The 22,349-nt window shown below is 41.6% G+C and overlaps 1 protein-coding gene across 3 annotated transcripts in view; it reads right to left on the bottom strand.

The window, feature by feature from the left end:
* The window catches only part of PTPRZ1 (protein tyrosine phosphatase receptor type Z1), a 138,634-nt gene that overhangs the window by 5,887 nt on the left and 110,398 nt on the right, over nucleotides 1–22,349 (bottom strand). For all 3 annotated transcript variants that reach the window (XM_054988905.1, XM_054988903.1, XM_054988904.1), the window contains exons 15-28: nucleotides 17,703–17,788; nucleotides 15,803–15,823; nucleotides 15,564–15,660; nucleotides 13,916–13,998; nucleotides 12,427–12,561; nucleotides 10,452–10,586; nucleotides 9,585–9,748; nucleotides 8,333–8,468; nucleotides 6,926–7,072; nucleotides 5,624–5,717; nucleotides 3,228–3,301; nucleotides 2,128–2,256; nucleotides 1,443–1,589; nucleotides 567–709 (exon numbers count right to left, since the gene is read on the bottom strand). In XM_054988905.1, the coding sequence (XP_054844880.1) occupies nucleotides 567–709; nucleotides 1,443–1,589; nucleotides 2,128–2,256; nucleotides 3,228–3,301; nucleotides 5,624–5,717; nucleotides 6,926–7,072; nucleotides 8,333–8,468; nucleotides 9,585–9,748; nucleotides 10,452–10,586; nucleotides 12,427–12,561; nucleotides 13,916–13,998; nucleotides 15,564–15,660; nucleotides 15,803–15,823; nucleotides 17,703–17,788 (1,591 nt within the window). The remainder of the gene's footprint in view (nucleotides 1–566; nucleotides 710–1,442; nucleotides 1,590–2,127; nucleotides 2,257–3,227; nucleotides 3,302–5,623; nucleotides 5,718–6,925; nucleotides 7,073–8,332; nucleotides 8,469–9,584; nucleotides 9,749–10,451; nucleotides 10,587–12,426; nucleotides 12,562–13,915; nucleotides 13,999–15,563; nucleotides 15,661–15,802; nucleotides 15,824–17,702; nucleotides 17,789–22,349) is intronic.

Below are 22,349 nucleotides of genomic sequence, written 5' to 3'. Positions count from 1 at the left end.
TAAAGTCAAATGAACTCTTGCATGAGCAGACTTCCCAATCAGTTTAACTCATTCATCTGTTGAGAGAACAGAAGGTTAAATGGATGCCAGAGGGACTTCCACATTCTTTCTAGTCTTCGTTCATGTCTTTGTGAGTGCAGCTTAAATTTCTTCTCTGAATGAATGAGAATACCATGCGATCTATGCACTCAGAATACTGAGAATCTGTGTCAGAAAGGCTTGGTCAAAAGCATACTGACAGCTGGGAGCAGATTGGGCATCAAGGCCACCAGAAAAAGTTCCAGTGGGGTGATGGCTTAGAGGGCTGCTCCCTCTGCAGGGATCACCCCAGCTCCAAGCAAGGGACATTCCTTCCCATACATGGGGTGAACATGATCTGCCAAGGGTAGGTGACCCCCAAGCAGCACGAGGAAGGATGTGGCCAGTCTGGCCTCCCACCCGTGGCATGGGGAGAAGTATGTGCCCAGTCTGGTCCAGCTCCCCTCCTGGGGGGGTGGGGGCTGGCCAAACTGTAGGTATGTGAGGGACACACAAACACAGCAATTCAACAGTATTTGAGTACTTACTCATCATGTACAATCATGGGTCCATCTCTGTTGGAAGTTTCTTCTTTGATGACATTTATAAGCTCAAATGTTTTACTAATTGGACTATCTGGATTTGGCCATTTTGGACACTGAAAATGTCTCACTTCCAAAACATAGTCATCCTACAAAGAAGGAAAATACAAAATTAATATCCTTTGTCTGACTTGTAATGTTCAAGGCAGAGATTGTCTTTATTTCTGCTTGCATATAAAACTTGACCCTGCTTTTGTTTACACCCCCCCCATACACACTTTTTAAAAATTTAGAACTCAGTTGTTGAGACAGAATGTCTTATTCTGATTTTTTAAAACTAGTATATAACTAACTGGCAATCCAAATCAGGAACGATGTGTCTTTGTAATGGCACTTTTAGGCGTAAGGTTGCCTTTAATTTATGCATTGATGCATAATTTATGCAATATGAGTGAGGGACAGTGTCCAGCCCTAATATTCATGTTATGTGGATAACAGTGCAATCCTAAGCTGATTTATGCCCTTCTAAAAGTCAGTGGAAGTCAATGAGCTTAGTAGATATTATTGTGCTTAAAATGGTGCTGTAAAAGATATACAGAGTGTACAACTACAAGGATGGAGAGACTGGAAACATGAATTAATTCTGCATTCATTGTTTTGCCAGTAGGTTGCAAAGCTCCGTAATGCTACTATAAAAGATGAAACCTTTAATGGGATTTATAAACAAATATGTTGCTGCCCAATGTTTGCAGTCCTCTTCTCTACCAAAACAATTTTCCATTTCTAGCAAAATATTAACTCTGCATGATTTGATGTAGGCTATGATTTTCGCAATTCAAAACACAGTGAGTTTTTTATTACAAGACTGGGTAGCAACAATACCTGGGTAGCTTCTAAAATGAAGTCTTGGATTATAAGCTTCTCTTCATTGGACAAACACTTGTGTTCTTCTGAAATCAGGCTGACTTTAAAGCTCTCGCAATTGATGGGCTCCTCTTTGTTTGGCCAATAAACAAATTCATCTTCAGCCTGCAGGAAGAAAGAGAAACCTTTAAACAAACTCAACGTTTGCCAGGAACTAAAGCTAAAAAGCAGCTATTTTGTGAAACAAATAACACACAATCTGTGTAATGTACTTTAACTTAACTGCTTTAACTTGGTTTATGAATTTGATAGAAATGTTATGATAAAGTCCCAGTTTGGAACTGCACAGTTCATAAAAATTTGCCCATTCAGCAAATAAATTTCTACGAAGGTCCCTCCACTTGTTAAGGACTTTCTCTTTACCCCGTAGCTATTCTGAAATAAATATTGCCCAGGTCTCACTCTTTAGAATTCTAACACTTTAAGCCCTGAATTTCCTGCTATGCTAATTACTAAACTTCTAATGAAAAAGGAGTCGTTGATTTTATTTTCACATTCCTGATATCAAAATGACTATTAAATGAACCAGTAAGAAAAACAAATGGCAGAATAAGATATTTCATACTTCTTGCTGTCCCATATTTTCATTGAATGAAAATACCGATGAAAAACAAAGTATTTGAATATCATCACATAATATTACCATATTCTGACTATCTGGAAGCATTACAACGATCTGAGCATTGTGGTCCCATATCATTCTCCAGAAATCTTTGATGGTATGTAGGAGAGGATGCTGGGTAATAATGTATTCATTACTTTGATAATAACCCTGCAAAGCAAATATCATCTGTTGAGAATGGATGTCAGTTTTAATTGTTTAATTTAATGGCTATGAAAGAATATTATTCTGTTCAAAATACCAGCACCCTGGCCTCGTTATCAAACAACAGATGCAGTAGCAAGCCTAGAGCTGAATTTTACAGACTGCAGGTGTTAATCTCTGAGGAGGAGAAAACTGAGGACCCTTCCCCCTGAGATGTAGGCATTTTTGTTATATACAAGAACATCTTCCACTCTTAAGCCTGATCTTGATATTAATGCCCTGCATCCACATATTTATTCTGCAGAATCCATATGATGTATCTTTTGTCATCTTTAGCCTGAATCTTATCTTCAAAACAGTATCCTTCTAGAGATTTTTGAAGCTCCTAGCAGAAGCATAGCACATGAAGGCTGAGCTGACCTAATAATATTTTTCACATGGTTTGAAGGTGGGACAGTGGCCTGATTGATAATGGTGTGTTACTTGCTTCTCTTCATTGCCTGCCCACCCTTCTGCTATTACTTGGTCAGTAGTACGGTCTTTCTGTAACAGAATTCCTTGAGAAGAAACTGTGGCAAGACTTGGTACAGTTTCAAGACATAATGAAGGTGACAAGAAAACTCTCCCAGACTAACAGCAGTAACAGTAAGAAGCAAGAGTTATTTTCAGGAGAAGGTAGACAGAAGCTCCCCCAAGCAGAAGTAGATGAATGAGGAACAGGCAGCTGAAATTTCCTAGCACAGTAGGGAATAAATATTAGGACTGAACAAGACTAGTACTCATTTAATATTAGTAACTCTACTCCACAACTTACTATTTTTATTGTCTAGAATTACCCTGTGTTGAATTTCATTTGAGTGCACAGAGAAAAGCTACAAATGGAGTGTAATCCATCCAAGGAATCCCTAGAAAGCTGTCAAAACTATGTTGATGGATTTGAATTACAGTATGGTTTCTGACAAATTCTTTTGACTTACCATAATATAGGAGGCATTGATGTAGTCTGTACCTTCACCTGACAATGATGAAATACCAACTCTAGATCGTTCCACTGTAAAACAAATATGAAAGCTAATTCTTTTATTTCTTTCACTTCCTAGATCATAGCAAACATCCAGTCATTTAGTCTTATTCCATCTTTCTAAAAATAAAGCCCCCCCCCGCCCCCCCCGGATACACTTTTGTGACTTTGTCCCACATCACAGCATTGCAATTGATGGCCTTACACCATGTAGGCAATTCTGATTTCACAGCACTTTCCTTCCAAATTGTTTCCTCTTTAGGGATCCCATCCCCCTGGTGGGAGTGTGTAAGCAGTTGGCCTGGCCTCCGCCATCTTTAATACCCATTTAATATGGCTACCTGTGATATTAAAGATCACAAGGCCCCTAGATCTAAAACAGCAGTTTGAATTGCAGCCAGGGGAATTCCAGCTAACAGTTGCTGAGTCCCGCCTAGGAGACCCAGGCATGAATGCCGCATGTAAAGGTGGAGAGATTAGCAGTGATTAGTTTTGCAGTCTCCCCAGCCCCTAAAGGAATCCGGCACAATAAAGCCTAACAAACTTATCAAATACATGACAAGTTTGCCAACCTCTACAGAGGCAATGGCGTTCACCTGTTGGTGAAGGGTAATGAAATTTTCCTGACTAACCTACAGCAAGGGCTGTGGTTGGCATTGCACCAACTGTGGGGTGCGAGGGCCTAAGCAGAAGCTTGACCCTAGCATTGGCAGGTTAGAGTGGGGTAGATAGAGCGGGTGGGTGAGCACCCGGTGGCACCTCCCCATTGGTGGGGAATGGGGGGGAGTCTGTCAGGGATCGGCTGGCGGGCTTCACGGCTGCCAGCTGAGAGGGCAGACTGCCTGTACAACCCCCTGTACAAGTCCTTCCCTCAGGCTCCACAGCTTGGGGTGCATGGAGCTTTAAGGAGGGAACCTTTGGCTGGCTGGCTGAGTTACACCCATGCGCTTGGATGGTTCATGCCTGGGGCAATGGGTGCTTGCCCAGACAGGTTGGGGAGGTGGTCCAGGGTAGATCCCTTGGCTCAACCTGTACTGCTAGTATGCCCTTGCCTTTCTTGAGTTAATGTTGGTCAATAAAAGGCCCCATTTTTTCACCCAAGCCTTGTGTCCGTCTGTTCATTCCGAATTGCGGGGGGGGGGGGGAATTGAGTAAATGTAATGGTGTGAGGAAATAGAAGCCGGCAATAATCTACTACTGGCTATTGTTACCAAATCAGCACATAACTGTGCTTATATACCACTCTTCTAGACAGATTAGTGCCCCTCTCAGAGCAGGGAACAAAGTCAGTGTAATTAGTACCCTCACAATACAGCTGGGGAGCTGGGGCTGAGAGGAGTGGCTGACACAAAACCATCTACCAAGCTCATGGCAGTAGTGAGATTGAAACCAGCAGAAGGTTGATTTACAGCCCAGCCACGTAGCCACCATGCTACAGCAGTTCTCAGGCTAGCTGATGTCACCTATGCTGTTTCTATGGAGAGATCAGGAAAAAAGACTAGGTTGTTCAGGTGAGCATGTGGACAAGGAAACGCTGGTTCTGAATATAACTAGGAGAGAAGAAGGAGATGAGGAACTGGATGAAGGCTTAGTGAATGTTTTTGCTCACTCTTCTGAATCAGCTGAGTGGGAGGAGCTGAAGTAGCCAGCAGGTATGTCAGGACAGGGAAGGAATCCTGTCAGTTTTGCATTAGCCTGAGGATGGTTTTGAAAAGGGAGGGACCAGGGGGGCTGGGCATGGAATAGTCACAGGGTCTCTCCTGCTGATCAGGTGCCCTCCCTCACAGAGTGAATGGTAAGTTTTTTTGGCAAAAGGAGTTGGAGAAAGAAGTCAAGAGTTAAATCTGCCTTTATTACTCCATGTTGCATTTTGGACAGGTGTGTGTGTGTGTGACTGCATCTTTTCAGAGGCTGTGGATAGTTTGTGGTGTGGCATGTCAGACTTCGCAGTGGTTTAGAATGATGACTTTTAGCAAGTAATTGAATTCACACTTTGAGCACTTAGCAAGTGTTAGGTGCCCTCCAGTGGGCGGGTCTCATCATCAAACTGAACAAATAGCAGTTTGGGATTTACTTAGGATCCAGAGTGGAAAGGGGTAACATTCCACCAATGAGGGACAAAGTAGAGGCAAACCAGGACTGGGAAACCTTCTTGCACGCCCCCTCCCCCCGACCACGTGGGTGGCATATGCCAGGTGGAGACTTGGACTGCCACTGATGAACCCCAGACACCCCAGAGGACAAGAAGGGGCGCTGCTCACAGGTCAGTGGGGCTGTTCCGCCACACCTGATGGCTGCTATTTTTCTGATTTTGGAATCATGTTCAACAACCTTTCCACCCAACAAACTTACCAGGAATGATGGATGAGGTCCTGTTCTTTTCTCTGTTACACTGTTTCAGTGCGGTTGAATAATCACACTGCTGTATATTAGACTGGCTCAGAAGCTAAAGACAACAGGAATAAAAAGAACAAGATTTGCCTGTTCTTTATGTTTACTATACACTCTCTTTACATGCTTAATATACATGTAACAGAAGTTCAGGCCACGATCATGTCTCTCTTACAATAAAGCTACATTGATTAACGTAGGGGTCTCATCTCTTCTACCAACTTACAAGATCACCCAGCTTACAGACATGGAACTGAGGCTGAAAAACAGAGGCTTTATGTTTATGACAAGTGTTGGATTTGAACTAATGACTTCCTGTTCCATAGTCCCATTTTTCAACCATTATGTTACAACAGTCCTTAAAAATGCAAGAGTTTGTCATGATATAGAAAATGATTTGTTCTTTGACCCCCTCCCCAAATGTAAAGCCATTAGAAGCACTGATATTCTGCTCTATTTGTGGGCTGAATGTTAATGGACCAGATATGATCCAGGTCTCCTGCCCCTTGCCCTTTTGACACACCAGCTGGTTCCCAGAGGTCTGCCACATTGAGGGTCCCTGTGGTGAAACCATGCTTCTGTGAGACATTATTTGGTCTCCATTCAGTTCCTTAAACATCAGATGTGCATACATACAGGCAGGGCTTTTTTTCAGCTGGAATGCGGTGGAACGGAGTTCCGGAACCTCTTGAAAATGATCACGGCTGGTGGCCCCGCCCCCTGATCTCCAGACAGAGGGGAGTTTAGATTGCCCTCCGCACCCTGCCCACTTGGTGGCGCGGAGGGCAATCTAAATTCCCCTCTGTCTGGGCAGGCAGGGCCACCAGCCATGTGATCATTTTCTCCGAGGGCAACCCACTGAGTTCCGGCGTGGAGGGCAATCTAAACTCCCCTCTGTCTAGAGATCAGGGGGAGGGGCCACCAGCCATGTGACCATTTTCTCCGAGGGCAACCCACTGAGTTCCACCACCTCTTTTCCCAGGAAAAAAGCCCTCTATACAGGAATGGCCACTTAGTCTGCTTGCCTTTTCTGTGAGTTTTCAGAACCCCAGGGAAGAAGAGTTCTGCAGTATAAATGCTATCTAGAATATGAGCATCTTGCTTTTGCCATGGTGACAAACTTGGGAAACGATGCAACACCAAGTTTCCAAGCCTGAGTTCTAAGGGATTCTAAAACTTTCCCTTCTGACTCTGTGATCCAAGAATGCAGGAATGTGCTGAACTGGCACATTTTACTGCTTACACAATTCCTCAGGATCTTACCTTGAATTGTTTCTCTAATTTTGTTTTTCCTGTTGGCCCAGGAATTAAGAGAGAATTAACATAGGCATGAATGTGACTTTCAGGTACTTCGGTTTCTTTGCTAAGTATCGCCTCCACAAGTGCATCGTGAATAAAGACATACTGCTCCTGGTTGAGGGGAAAAGAAATGTAAGCAAACCTTTGGGGCTTTATCGTTGGTTAAATACAAGTTTTCTTTCTTTAACCTACAATATATCTGTTGAGTAAGGAGTTTTAAAACAGCTGTATTATTGTACACTCACTGGTTTCTTGAATTCTCTGTCTGGTAAGTGTATGAAATAATATGGAAACAGGTATGAACTGCAGATTGCTAAACTTTGAGACATTTTATGTGCCTGCATAGCGTGACCTGGATAGCCCAGGTGAGCCTGATCTCATCAGGTCTCAGAAGCTAAGCAGGGTGGGCCTTGGTTAGTAACTGAATGGGAGACCTCCAATGAAGACCAGGGTTGCAGAGGCAGGCAATGGCAAGCCACCTCTGTTAGCCTCTTGCTATGAAAACCCTATCGGGGTCACCACAGGTCAGCTATAACTTGAGGGCACTCTTCATCACCATATGTCTGCATAGTTGCTTCTCCTGGTCAGCCCATGTTAGCACCAAATCAGACTTCATGTAATATTCCTGAGAAAAGAAGCATGGTGTGCTTCTGGACAATCCAGTGGCAATGCAGCACCCTTGGTCAATGCAGGCAGAGCAACCTAAGTTTGTCATAATGTTATCCCCAGTTACCATGGGGGCATAAAGAATTCAGGGCATTTGGATTGTGGGGGGTCATACATTACTTGGAAGTAATACCTCTCCAGTAATGCCTCTCTCCTTGCTGCCTCTCCAGAAAAACTGCTCAAAGAGTCTCACAAAATAAGAATAAATAAAACAACTACCAAGTAAAACTAACCAAACCAGAAAGAAAAAAGGGTCGTTGCTCACTAGTAGAGCATTTGTCTTGCATGCAAAGAGCCCCAGGTTCAATTTCTTGTTAAAAGGATTAGGTAACAGGTGATGTGAAAGCCCCAAGACCAATGATTAGACTCCATGTGTTCCACTAAAAACCATCCTAATCCTAGCAACTGAAAAAACCCAACAGAGTAATAAAATAAAAACAAGCAAACCATAAAAAGGAAAAAAACCCATAAAACAAGCAAACCAAGTTATATCAATATTCAAAATTCAAACATCGTATAGGGAGACTATAAACCCTGCTTTATTTTGGTTACTGTAACCAAAATGGGGCAAAATTCTAGTACTTTTGTTTACACCAGATTTGTTTACACCAGATTTAGTCAATGCATTGTAATACGTTTGTTAACCTTTATAAGCTGTCAAGATAGGGAAATAATACTAAGAACAGAGCCAGACATTTGTCTTACCTCTGTCTGTACCAAGTAGTTCCTTTGTGTTCGTATGTGCTTCAAGAATCCAAATATGTTGACAGTCCCTTCATGCTGAATTTGTTGTAGCATACTATCTAATACTATGTATGTGCCTGTTCTTCCAACGCCAGCACTATAAAACATTACCACAAATGAAGGCTCTCAAACAGTAAAACTACCCATATCTGTGCTTCAAATCTTCAAAGTAACATTTTATAAAAAACACCCACCAAACAAGGGTTGCCCAAAGGTGACTTGATCCAAGGCCCTGCTTTAAACATTATGGCTCAAGGATCGAGGTCTTAGTGGCATCTAAAATGCACCAATAAAATCACCAAGTGACTGGAGAAGACATTGACAATTCACAATTATTTGACTTATGATTTGTAAGCTGCTCTGAGCCATGAGGAAAGGCAAGGTATAAATATTTTATTAAATAAATAAAATGAACTGCAGTGGATTACGTGGTAATGGCATGCACGAAAAGTTTTGTTTTTGAACTGCTACAATATTTGTAACTATTTGCCCTAAAGATTTGTAGAAACTTTAGCTGATTCCGCACATGTTGGATAATGCACTTCCAATCCTCTTTAGAGATCATTTGGAACTGAATTTTTCAAGTGTGAAACAAAAAATCCACTTCCAAACAATAGCTAAAGTGCATTGAAAGTGCATTATCCAACGTGTGCGGAATCAGCCTTTCATTAGATTTTTGTAAATAACAGAAACAGATAAGCCATCTGACCAGATTTGTATACAAACCTGTGCACCAGTTGTGTTACCTGGATGAATCCTGTTTGTGGTCCTTTCCCACTAAGTTGCATACACTTCTTCAACTTTTGCTGAAACTTTCTCCACCATTGCCCTGGTCCAATCCAATCTTTATTCCAATCATTGCCCTGGTCCTAAGCATCAGATTGCCCGAAGGACCCCTCTACTAGGTGCTTTTAGGGACAGCTGTAAGGCTATGCTATTTCACATGGATTTGGGTTTTTGTCAGTTGGGGATTTTTATGTTTCCTGGCTGATTCATTTTTGCTCCATTACAGATGTTGTAAAATTTGCTAAAAATTTTCAAGCTCAATAGCAACAAACTCTTCTTAGGAAATTTTCTGCAATTTTCTGTTACTATAAAACATTTTACTGTTTTAATGAGCCTATATTTAAGGTCAGCAGCCTTGTCAATATGTACAAATACATAAATACATTTCAATCAACCCTGCCCCCCGCCCCCGCTCTAATAAACAGACCTGCAATGAACCACGACTGGCCCCACAGCATGACGTTTGGCATATGATGCTTTTCGAACAAATGTGAGCACTGGCAGAGTATATTCAGGGACACCCATGTCAGGCCACTGGGTATAGTGATACTGAGAAACGAGGCGGCCACTGGGCCTCCCTTTTTGAGAACCCTAAAACAGACAATAAAAATTACGTATCAAAACAGAGATAGAGACTACTACTTCATTACAGAAATGACATATTTCACATTCTGTGACAAACAAGAAATGGAGAGCTGATTCATATATATCCTGAAGCCACTCTGAGCATGTGCGGATCCCATCTTACATAAGTGACATTTTCATGTTCATGTCTGAAGCCAGACCTTCTCCTCAATCAATCTGGGCTGTAACAGGTGGCCATGATAATCCCAGCCCTGACTTTTGGGCTGCTAACTGTTCCTATGGCTGCCCCAATAGCAAGAGGACTGGCTTCACCAGTCCAGGCAATTCATTGAACCCTCCACTGACCATATCTAGTCTAGACTACAGAAGAGAGAATTCAGAAAAGCAGCCAAAGCAACAAATCTCCCATGCTGCTTGGTAGTAATTCCTTCTTCCAAGTTTTGATTAAGTCCTACAGCAATAAATCAGTTTTTCAGGAAGCTGCCAATTGGATGAAGCTTTAGTAAAAGCTCACTTTCCACAATAGGGCCACTATAATTAGAATATAAATGATAAAGTCTTTGTGCACATTAAATTCAGAATTTAATAAGAATTTTACTGAAGCAGGAACTGTTTGTAAGACAAACAAATGTACTCCACAATGATCTTTTATAAGACTGTGATTTCTTACTGTGTGAAAATTATACATTTGTAGACGTGTATTGCCTACCTTTTTCACCTTGGTGTTCCTAATAGTGAAATTCCTCACAGTGTAATAGGCAAGCATGTGAACGCTCTTTTGAGTGACTAAAAAGTTTCCATATTCTTCACTTCCATCAGCAGGCCAGTACTGGTCACATTTTCTCTGGCAGTCAAAGGAACATACAGCGTTTGAATAACATATATGAAAACAAACTTTGCCTTTTTGAGTCTCTAGGATCCCCTACTGTTTATGAAATACCTCCAAAGACTGATCATTTTAAAAACTGGCCTGGCTGGTTCCTAATCACCATCTGTATTGTTTTTTTTTAATTTCCATTGGTGGGGTGTGGGTGGGGGTAAAGAATATGGCCTTAACGTGTTAAACAAGACACTACCCTCTTACATCTGAAATATAAAATGACATTGACCAACATTACTTTTCGTGAGGAAGAACCAAGGAAAAAGGAAAAAGTTTCCTTCTGAGCTTTTAAAAAGTTTTCTCTAAGGATGAGGCAACTGGAAATGTCTGTGTTTTTTTTATCAAAAGCATAGCCAGTTTGGTGTAGTCGTTATTTGGCCCCTCCCAGCCAGCAGTGTCATTTGCTTAGGCCAGGGGCCGCCTTTGCCGCCCTGGTGGAGGAAACAGCATGACACTCCCTCCCAGCCGTCCAGGGCTTGAGCAGGGGGGGCAGAGCCAGGTGCCCCTCCTGCTCCACAGTTAACCTTGTACTCAGCCCACCTGCTGCCCTGTAGTAGTTCAGGTTTAGCTGGTCGCTGTTTAACAGGGCCGGGTAGGGATTTTTTTCCTTTCCCCAACTGGCTGACAGGGAGGTGTTTTTTGCCTACCTTGTACTGCTTACATGGGTTGTGGTAATGGGCGTATGGAGGAGCCTTGAATAGGTTGTCACTGGCAGAATAGAGTTTGGGTGAAGTAAGCAGGCTGTGAGCACCCTTGGCACATCCCCATTGTTGGGGGAATTGAGGTCTGTCAGGATAGGTGGGCATGTTTGATGGCTGCTAGCTGTGAGGACAGACTGCGCAGTGGGACCCCCCTGTACAAGTCCTTCCCTCATATTTGATGGCTGGGGGTGGCAGGAGCTTGGAGGGGGGAACCACTTTTGCCTGGCTGGCCGGGGACCAGCCAATTTGCAGGGATGGCTCACATCTGGGGCAGTGGGGCTTGCCCAGACAGGTCAGGGAGGAGGTCCAGGGGTGACCCCAGGGCTTGACCTGTACCACTAGTTAGGCCCATACTGTGTTTGCACTAGTGCACTGTTAATGTTGTTGCCAAATAAATGTTGCCCTTTAGTCCCCAAACCCTGTGTCTGCCTTTTTATTCCATCTGAGGTGGCAAAGAGCGGCAGGACTTTAATCTGGAAAGCTGTGTTTGCTTTCCCACTCCTCCGCTTGAAGCCATCTGGGTGAACTTGGGTCAGTCACAGCTTCTCAGAGCTCTCTCAGTCTCACACATCTCACAGGATGCTTGGTGTGAGCAGGGCTTTTTTTCTGGGAAAAGAGGTGGTGGAACTCAGTGGGTTGCCCTTGGAGAAAATGATCACATGGCTAGTGGCCCCGCCCCCTGATGTCCAGACAGAGGGGAGTTTAGATTGCCCTCCGCACCGCTCGGTGGCATGGAGGGCAATCTAAACTCCCCTCTGTCTGGAGATCAGGGGACGGGGCCACCAGCCATGTGACCATTTTCAAGAGGTTCCGGAACTCTGTTCCACTGCATTCCAGCTGAAAAAAAGCCCTGGGTGTGAGGATAATAATAACACACTTTGTAAACCACTCTGAGTGTGGTATTAAGTTGTCCTGAAGGGCAATATATAAATTGAATGTTATTGTTATTATATAGAGAGATCATTGAGTACTGGAAACTGTACTGAGCATCCATTTCATCCCATCTTAACCACTACTGTGTGTATTGAATGGAGTTGTGGCATGATAACTGAAGTTAGTAAGCAATATATTAAAAGAATTTTTTTTTAACAAAATAATTATACCCTTCCTTTCTCAACGAGGTTAGTTATCATTACAATGACTTCTACGTTATGTTCCCAAATCATTCTCCAGAAATCTTCAGCTGTTGATTTTAAAGGCCCTTGAGCTGCAATGTAAGCTTTTGGTCTGTTGTAGCCCTATAGTAAAAATAAAAGAAAGGTGTTGATTAATGAAATATGTCACACAAGGGGAAGAGAAATATGGTTCATCCATACCAGATAAAATTCTCTTGGAGAAGAATGTTTATTTCTGAAAGTCTGATGCTAACAAAATGATTTCAGGATCCAGTCCATAATTATGTACCCATTGCATAAGGTAAACATGCATAAACATATGACCATGTAGCAGGCGGCAGAAACATACTATGGATGTTCTAGTGTAAACAGGTCCATAGAAGCATGGGTTTTGGGGACTTCCTAGATGGAGTATGTATAGCATTGCAATTTCCCTGCAGGATACCTCTTTTTGAACCAAACAGACCTACTTCAGCACACAAAAGGGTGTGCTACACGGCAGGACTTTTAAACTTAAACTTCATGCTTCTGAGAGCATGAACCATTTTTTCATAGCATGAAACATGAAACATCATAGCAACGATGAGAAAATCTTTTCCATTTCTTGATCTGTGATATCTTGAAGGGGCATCATGAAACATTCCTAACATTAATTCATCAGTCCTACAGATTAGATGTGCAAATTCAGAAGATACCAGAGCTGTCAATCAACACACCAACAAGAACTGGCCTTTTGTGATCAGGTGCCTTACGGGATATTAAAATGATACATAATCTCACAAGGAGAATCCCAGGATAAAATCTCTGCTCGTCGATGAAACGGTAAGTTGCTTTGGGACAGCCGTGATCTATCAGTTCTTTTTTCTATAGTGCCTGGACTGAGACTTACACAAGACTGACCTGGTTTCACAACTCAGTGTTGTCAAAGATGTCATGTTTAATTACTTTTGCTTTGTTTCAGCCACGTTTTTATGTATGTTTCATCCCTGAGTTTGGATTTATGGCTGTTTTCAAACTTCTGTGAGCCATACCCTCTTGTATTTGTACATTAAATGTCCTAGCTGTTGATCTTAATGGCTTGCACTGTGTATTCTGCCTTGGGTGCCAGTGAGAAAGGTGTACTATTAAACAAACAAAGAAACACACAAACAAATATGACACATGTTTCTAGTAAGGGAACATCACATGCATTATGCCATCTTTCTTAAGAGATGAGTGGGCTAAAAATGTGGCAAAATAAAAAATGACACCTGCCCCCCCATAGCCTCCTCTTGAATACACCCATGCTGAATGCTATATACTGGCAATAGCTTTCTTCATTCATTCCTCCTGCCAAACTCTGATTGGGCTTCTTCCCCTCCCAAAACAGAAAAAGAAAAGGGAAGTATCTCTGATCTGCAACTGCCGATGTCCTTCTCCAGCCAAAATGTAGGCCAACCTCCTGCCCAGGACAAATGCAGTAGGAAAGTGCACTCACGTCAACATAGTTGGCATTAATGTAGTCGGTCAGCTTTCCATCCTTGTCTGAAAGTTGTGCAAGCTTAACTCTACTGTGATCATCTGCATCAAAGGGGGTAAAAAGGTGACAGCAAACGACATTTTAGCAATCAGAGTGATATTTTTCTTTGAAAATACTTTAGAAAATGGAAGACCATTTTATCAATATATGCAATGAATCTGAACCATGCAAGCATTCTACACCCAACGAGGAATGACTGAATTCAATTGCTCCAATCCTGACCATGTGTGGAAGCTGCTTTTTGGACGTGCAGCTGATACAGACGTACATCTGCATGATGCTCATCTGGGCTCCATTGAATTGGCTGCATGTGCCTTCAGATGTCGGTTGAATTCCATGTCCAATTGAGAGGCACTAGTTATTGCACATAACTAGTTACCCATGACTTCAGAAAGATGAGATTTTCCATTTACATATATAAAATCTGCATTTTTTCAGCATGTTGGGGGGTGCTAGAATTAGCACCCAAAAATTATAGAACAACAAGTAAAATAGGATTTATAATGTTTTTACTGTTTTAAGCTGTTGTTAAACCGCCCTGAGCCCGTCTGACGGGGAGGGCGGTCTAGAAATGTGATTAAATAAATAAATTAATTAATTAACTGGACAGCCTCCTCTGGAGCAAACGGAGCTGTGTAAATTAAATCAAAGAGAGAAAAATTGGTCTACTATACTACCACCGCCCAGAGCCCCTGGGGATGGGCAGTATATAAATTGAATAAATAAATAAATAAATAAATAAATAAGAAGTAATAGTGCAAAGTAAATTAGTAATAGATTTAAAATGAGAAATACAGTATACAAATTTACAGAGCAGCAGTCTATGGGAGGGAGAACATTTGGTCAAGAGGAGAGTGCAGGCGTCAGGCTCTCACCGAGCGCCCCCTTCCCCTCCGCTGAGTGTGTGTGTGTGGGGGGGGGGGGTGTTCTGTAAACTTCAATTAAATGGAGAGCCAAGCTGTAAGACCAGGACGCCTACATTTCCCATCAAAACTTGAGGGAAGCTGACAAGTGTCCAACCTATGTCAGGCGTCACTTGTAGCTTGGCTCTAACTTAATAGGAACATGTAGCTTAGCTCCAGGGCTGAATGACTTATCCTGACCTCCTAGCCCCGACTAGGGTTGCCAGGCCATAATCTCTAGGAGCATTTGTGGGTGAGGACTGGTGCCTCTGCAGCATGTTGATTCACTGATGCTGCTTCTGGTGAAAAACAGAAGTGATATCATGGATCACTCTAGGATTTGCATAAGTCTATGGCAGAACATTAGAGGTTTTGCAAATCCTAGAACATCCAATGACTTCATTTCTGATTTTCACCAGAAGTAATGTCAGTGCACCATTACCATGCTGGCACATGCCCCCTCCCATTTCCTCCGACTGGTGCTTCTGGCACCAGCAGGCAATGAACCAGGTTGCTGGGAGGTCTCCCACTATAGCAGGAGACCTGTCAACCTTAGCCCTTACCCATAGCAATCTGTTGCTATAGTATAATTGATCTGACCTCTAATATTCAGGACTAGGTTCGCCAGAAGATGCTCCCCTTAAATATGATTAGTACAATACAGGAAGGCTTGTAGGTGCAAACAAACCAACACCTTTACTTACAGGCCACAATGTTTATATATCTATTCTTATTCTTGTTGTCAGGGTGGTTAGAGCTGTCTGAAGTAATACCTAGATCTACAGTACAGCTCTGGATTTCCTGAAAAAGAAAACCAGTACATGAGAGTTAGACTACATAGCTACACACACTTTCACACACAGATTCCCCATCCCACAAATAATGCATGGTAGCTTGCAACTAGTTCTTTACTAAAATAAAATATGTTGAAAGAATTCCTTACCTGGTAAAACTCTTTCAGTGTCTAATGAAGGAATGAATGCAAAAAAGGTAAAAATAAATCAAATTCCACAGCACACAACAAATGAGTAAATGTTTATATATTACAAATACAATGGAAAGCAATTATGGTTATGAGATAAATATACACATACAGATAACACATTTATAATAGGACCTCGCTAGGTAATTGTAATAAAGAGCATGGAAAGTAAAAGAAATTCACTTGGAAACAAAGTTTTTAGTGACTCGAGACATAATCTACCTTCCATTGAAGTCAATGGCAAGACACCCATTGATTAACATGAATTGGAATGGTTGAGTCAATGTGCAAACGACATCTAGTATCTGTTGATTTCAATGGTAAAAACCAGGGAAAGTAGTTTTGTTGATTGAGATTACTTTATTTTGCTAATACAAACACTAAGCATGAAAATTCCCCATGAAAAACATGTAAGTACTTGATCATGCTCTGAAGAGCTAAGGTATATGAACTGCAAATGAAGTTAAATTCTATTTCGGTGATGTGAGGCACAGAAATTAGGTGTATAATGAGATTATTCTTAATAATTTCAATTTTGTCTCTATTTCTTTGTGTCACTGATACTGTAAAAACTAAATTAACAACAGGAAACACCACTAAAGTGGAACAAACGTCAGTGTTGAAGAGCTGGACCTCTATGATTCGGGATTAGCAAGTACAGTGTATTGTTTTAATCGTTACATTTTGATCAAGTGCATCAAATACTGCTCAGCAGAAGTATTCCAACTTTAATCGGGGAAACTTCAAAAGCTGTACACACATGAGGGCAAGGAAGCGGAAGTGATTTGCGCTTCCACTTTTCTTTCCTATAGTGAGATGCACCACTTTCAGAGCTATATATGAAGCCCCTCATCTCACTGAAGGAGTGGTATACAAGTTCCTACTGATATCCAGAAAATACAGGAAGAAAACACACATGTCACTAATGCTTCTTTGGTCAGTTTCACTTTATAACATCTGTAACTTAGAAGGAAACTACATGAGACGCCTGGATGTGTCAGGTCCTGCAAGGTTCCCTGGGAAGTGTAGTCTTACAAAGAACAGCCACTTAATGAGATTCTTCACTGGGGGAAGAGTGATGGGAGGGATTGTCTCTCTTGCATAAAGCCTCGGTTCAGGTTTTCCTCCGAGAGTGGGGGGAACGGGATGTAATAGGAAACAGGAAATCCAAAGCGCCTTTGCACGAGAGAGAGAGAGAATCTGCGATGTGAAGAGCAGTGGGGGGATTCTCTCTCTCTCTCTCTCTTGCAAAAAGACACCTTGGATTTCCTGCCTCCTGTGACGTCCCCCTCTCCCGAGCTCCTGGAGGAAAACCTGAGCCTGAGCTTGAGGCTTTTTGAAAGAGAGAAAGAGAATCCCTCTTATCGCATTTCCCCCAGCAGAGAATCACATCAAGCGGCTGTTCTTTGTAAGTCTACACTACCCAGGGGAACTTGTGGGACCTGACACATAAAGAACATGTTTGGCATCTCGTGTAGTTTGGATCTTAGTCATTTTGATTCTGTATAGATTTTGTATAGATTTTGTATAGATTTCCCACTACTTGCAATGCAAAAAGAATATTATATTGATGCCCCTTGCGTGGGCAAGTCTTTCTCTTTCCCTAGCTAGATATGGGAATCCATGTTCCAAAACACAGATGATACATATATATTCAACTTGAGCACATCTGGGCACAGAACATATACTTCATGTTCATAAATGGTGTGATGGGGGGCTAAAGAAATCCCTCCCAAAGTCACATGGCACAGTACCATGAACATCTAAGATTTTAACAGCTGGAATTGCTTAAACATGTCTCAAATTTGTGTCACTGCGATGCTATTTGTAGCATTCGTTTCAATGGGGTAATATTGCATACCTCAAATTCTTCAGTGAACCCATTACCGGCATGTAAATCTGCAACGTGTTTTGGAAAACTCTTTGCTGGGATTGCTCCAACATCATCTTAAAAGTGAAAGGAGAAACAGAAGGAAGAAATGAAACTTAACACCTTTGGTTAGATCCAGTGTTAATCTTCTGCCATTAGAAGGGCTCTTCTGTTGGAGAAGTAAGGCAATTTTTGCAGACTTCCTACTCCATTCATAGTCCCTTCCATGCACTGCACCTAGAACCATTCCTGGGGAGTCCCCTGAACCCTGGGAGCAGTGTTTCAGTGGAGGGGGGGGGGTTCTATTCCACGAGAGGAGCTCTGCTCAGGGTACTGTGGATATAACCCTACAAGTTGGTTCCAAACGAGATGTTTCCACTGGCACAAGGTTTTTCTGCTCATGGAGTGTGATTTTACTGCCTCCCCCTCCTGAAACAGTCTGAAATACCACCCTCCAACTCTGTTATTCAAGGAGAGGGGACTCCCCAGGATCAACCTCTCATATTTTACAATTATGCTCTATGATGATATGTAAAAGACAGGATGTTCCACTACTTTTTGTTCTTACAATGACATTTCTCAATCCAAGACTTTGTTTCCAGTGATAATGGTCAATGCTCTGATCAAAAGAAAGTTAGGCAATTCGAGGCCATTGAACTCAAAAGGATTTAAAAGTTCTTACTGTGTTCCACTGATTACAATTTACAGCCTGTCATAACATGCTTACTGGGAAGTAAGTCCTATTGAGTTTAATCTCCTGATCAACATAATACAGAATTCAGCCTATGGCACAATTTTCCCTGGATCATGCCCATTATTTTTAATGGAAATTAAATGTATGTGAAGGTTGGCTATACATGGAGATTTACGTAATAATTTATATTGATGGCTTGTTCTCTTGATATGCATTTCAGATATACAAGCGAAAGCTTGCAAATGTGAAGCAGAGGTTTTCCCTTTTTGCCTTTTAAGCAGAAGCACTGTGTGGCACCGAAAGCACTTTCTGGAGTAGATGAGTTTCAGCAAAGGCTCATGATGCAGGGAAGGGCTCATAATGCCTGTTTTTTTGGAGGGGTGGGTGGTGGGTGGAGAACGAACCAAACCATCTGTTACGTATGTGGACCTGTGCACTTTTCTGGATTGTGGCCTTTAAACTGCATCCAAAACTCTCAGAGCATCATTTGTATTTTCGGAAGATATTTTAGGTATTAAAAAATTTGTCCAATAGAATATATAAAACCTATTGTCTTATTCTGTAGATCTTGAAAATGTTTGACTGACAATAGGCTAAAAAAGGAAACATTTGCTATAGTTAATTGCTAAAAGGTCACACAATTTTAAGTAGTTTAATCTCTGAAGAGCAAAACATTTACCCAGAGAACATTTTATGGATTCAGCGAATTCTACATGTCCTACTTGTGTGCTTTCCAGAAGCTTACTGGCCTCTGTCAAAAACAATAAATTGTACTAGACTGATGTGTGGTCATATCCAGCTGGGCTCTTCTTAAGTTCTTATAGCTATTCCACAACGTGCAATTTCATAAATGAGGAGGACATATCAAACAAACTACATAAGGAATTACTATTTACATCAACAGATGTTTCATCATTTAAAACACCTAATTTTTTTTTACGCTTCAGTTACCAATCATTTGTTAGTTGGTACTGGGATCCATCTGTTCTTGTTTTTACTTGAATAGGCTTGAATACACAAATTGAATTAGCCATTCAAGCTTAAGAAAAAAAAATGCACAAATATGTAATGCCACCTTAAACCTTGGCAAAGGAGCCTGGCACAAAACAGGTTCTCTAATAAAATGAGAGATAATCACTGCACTGGAAAAGCTGGGATAATTACAGAAGGTTAGGCAACAGATCCATGGAAACGAATGCATTCCCGTTCCATTGAATCCTGCAGGGAGGGGCTGAAATGGGAACCAGATTTTGGTAACTTCAGATCCAGTCAACCATGGAGGCTCACTGGATGACTTTTCTCTCAGCCTAACCTCCCTCACAGGGTTGTTGTGGGGATAATGGAGGATGACAGAATAGGCCACTTTGAGTTCCCATTGAAGAGAAAAATGGGGTACAAATATCTAAATAGTAACATCCAATACCAAATGTCGACAAAAGAAAATGGAAGGACAAAGCTAAGTATCACAAAGCTCAATCAACGCTGGTCAGGCCCTCTGTCCTGATTGGGCAAAGTGGGTTCACGTGGATTTAAAAAAAACTATTGTGCAATGTTCTTTTGATTAAAAAAATAAATCCAGGGGAGAACTTTGCTGCAATTCTTTCTACATTTTGTTTTATAAATGTGCAGAAGTGGAAAGAGAGCCTCATTTCCTTGCCTAGAGCTTGGATATAAGAATACTCAGGGTTGGATCCAGCCTGAATTTTCCATTACTGGAATGGAACTTCCCTGCTTCCTCCATCCCACTGGAGCACAATGATTTTTGCTAAATGCTTCTCCTGGGGGGTAAAGGATCCTGAGGAATGACATGCAGGGGGTCTGCAGTGGAAAGGCAGACATGGCTTCTTATGTCAGTGGAAAATTTAGTGTGGATCCAAACAAGAGACAGCCACACTTCTGTTTACGGTTGATTGTCTAGGCATATTGTGTGGTTAACCCCGTCAGTACATAAAAGGAGCTTGCTGGAATACTAGAATGAGGCACCTGTGAATTGTGCATGAAATCCCTTAGCTTTGAGTGATAGCTTCTTGTGACCTCCTCTGTCAAAAGCCTATTTCAGTGTGAGGACCAATGCTTGCAACCATCTTTCATACAGCAATCCTGTCTCTATTGAATTGTGGAAGCCTTGGTATTCTCTCAAAAGCTGAAATCTTTGATGAGCCTCCCATCTATAGACCCTAAATGAAGCATCAGTTTCTTTATACCTTTATAGTACCCAGGTGCTACAGAAAAACTATACATTACCATACATTGGTTAATAGGAAAAATACTTTAGTGCACCACACGCGCACACACGGACAGAATGACTCATGAGGCTGTATTGTGGGCAAATGACAGAGAATATATCTGGAGAAAAGAATGGAAGGAAATACAATAACTATTCAAAAATCAAAGGCAAATGGTGGGACAACAGGAATAGTCAAAGGGTTGTCACTGACACTCACCCTGACCTTTTAAGTGCCCCTTGGTTTTTGTTTCCTGTTTCTATTGTTCTGTTTCAAACAGGATTTTTCCATTCTGCCTCCAGAAAAGTGTTGTATTTGTTTACATCACACATGTGCCCAGATTGTATCTTTCTCCTTGCAGTTGGGAAAGTGTGCTGGAGGTGTGGTGGTGGTGATTATAATAACCAGAAGGGATTAAACAGCTCTCCCAACTTCTTTCTGCTTTTAGTCAAAGCTCCTGAGGCTGGCTTTGCATTATCAAAAAAAAAAAAGTCGGAGAAAAGACACACACCTGAGCAGTGCACATGATTTCAGGCTGAGTACGCTGAAAAGTGGTGGCTTTTGGGTACCTGGATTCCCCATTATACATCTAACTGTATGTGTGAAGTTCCTATTTCTTGTGCTAGTATGCTTAAAATAACATCATATCAAAAAGCCATAAATGCCATGTTCCTGTGAACAAGCACTTATACCTGTGGGAGAGCATTGTGCATAATGAAAACCATGGTTTTTAACACTGCTGCTTTGATCCAGTAACGTTACTTGGCGCTGCTTTCACTGATCTTAATTTGTATAATGTTATCATCTTTGTACAGAGGCTCATGCATCTTCAAGGTTACAAGGCATAAGGTTTTAAAAGAATGTGTACTTTAATGGAATGCTCCACAACAACAGACTTCCAGCTCTTTTGACATGTGAATTATACCAGCCTCTCTTTTGTTTTTTGCTATTGAGTAATGTAGTACATTGGAACAGAGCATTGCATTTGGATGTGGGTTCAGATACATGCTCAGCCATGATGCTTATTAAGTGACCTTAGTAACTAAATATCAACTTAGTATATATGGCAGAATAAATGAGAGAGGGAGAGAGAGAGGGAGAGAGAGACCTTTTTACTTCTGTTTGGACTGAAGTACTGAAGTCTATTCTACGCTATAAATCAGAATATCTGAATCTTGCAGCCCAGTCATCAAGGTTAAACTGAATTTCTTGCACTGAAGTCACTTTAAAACTTGTTGAAATTAATGAGATTCAACAAAAAGCCAAATACCAACCTACTGTAGGTTAAAAAACAAATAAACCTAGGAATGCAGTCACGAGTGCATCTTTTTTTCTTGTTTCTACTCCTGGGTCAGCTACATTAATGATGTATGTATTCTGCAGTTGCAGAGTTTATGTTCAGAGTTTATATTATAATCACAAAGAGTTTGACCAAAAACAGCATTAGCAGAAATTTCCCTACTATAAAGCTAAAGCTAACAATGCAGAAGGGCACTTGGCAGGACCACTCAAGAGCACAGGCAACTTGAGAGCATTCAGTGTTGTATTTGTGGTTATTAAGAACAGCCACTCCATAACACAGTGGGGCATTTATATCCACATTACAGCCTGTGGGGCATTTATATCCACATTACATGTCTCTATGTGGACCTGTTCGAACTCACAGGCTGTTAACACTGGATCAGACTCCTAGTCACATTGGTGAATCAAGTCACATCT

This window comes from Eublepharis macularius, chromosome 9 (assembly GCF_028583425.1).
Source record: "Eublepharis macularius isolate TG4126 chromosome 9, MPM_Emac_v1.0, whole genome shotgun sequence".
NCBI classification, from domain to species: Eukaryota; Metazoa; Chordata; class Lepidosauria; order Squamata; family Eublepharidae; genus Eublepharis; species Eublepharis macularius.
This window is presented reverse-complemented; position numbering and strand designations above follow the sequence as displayed.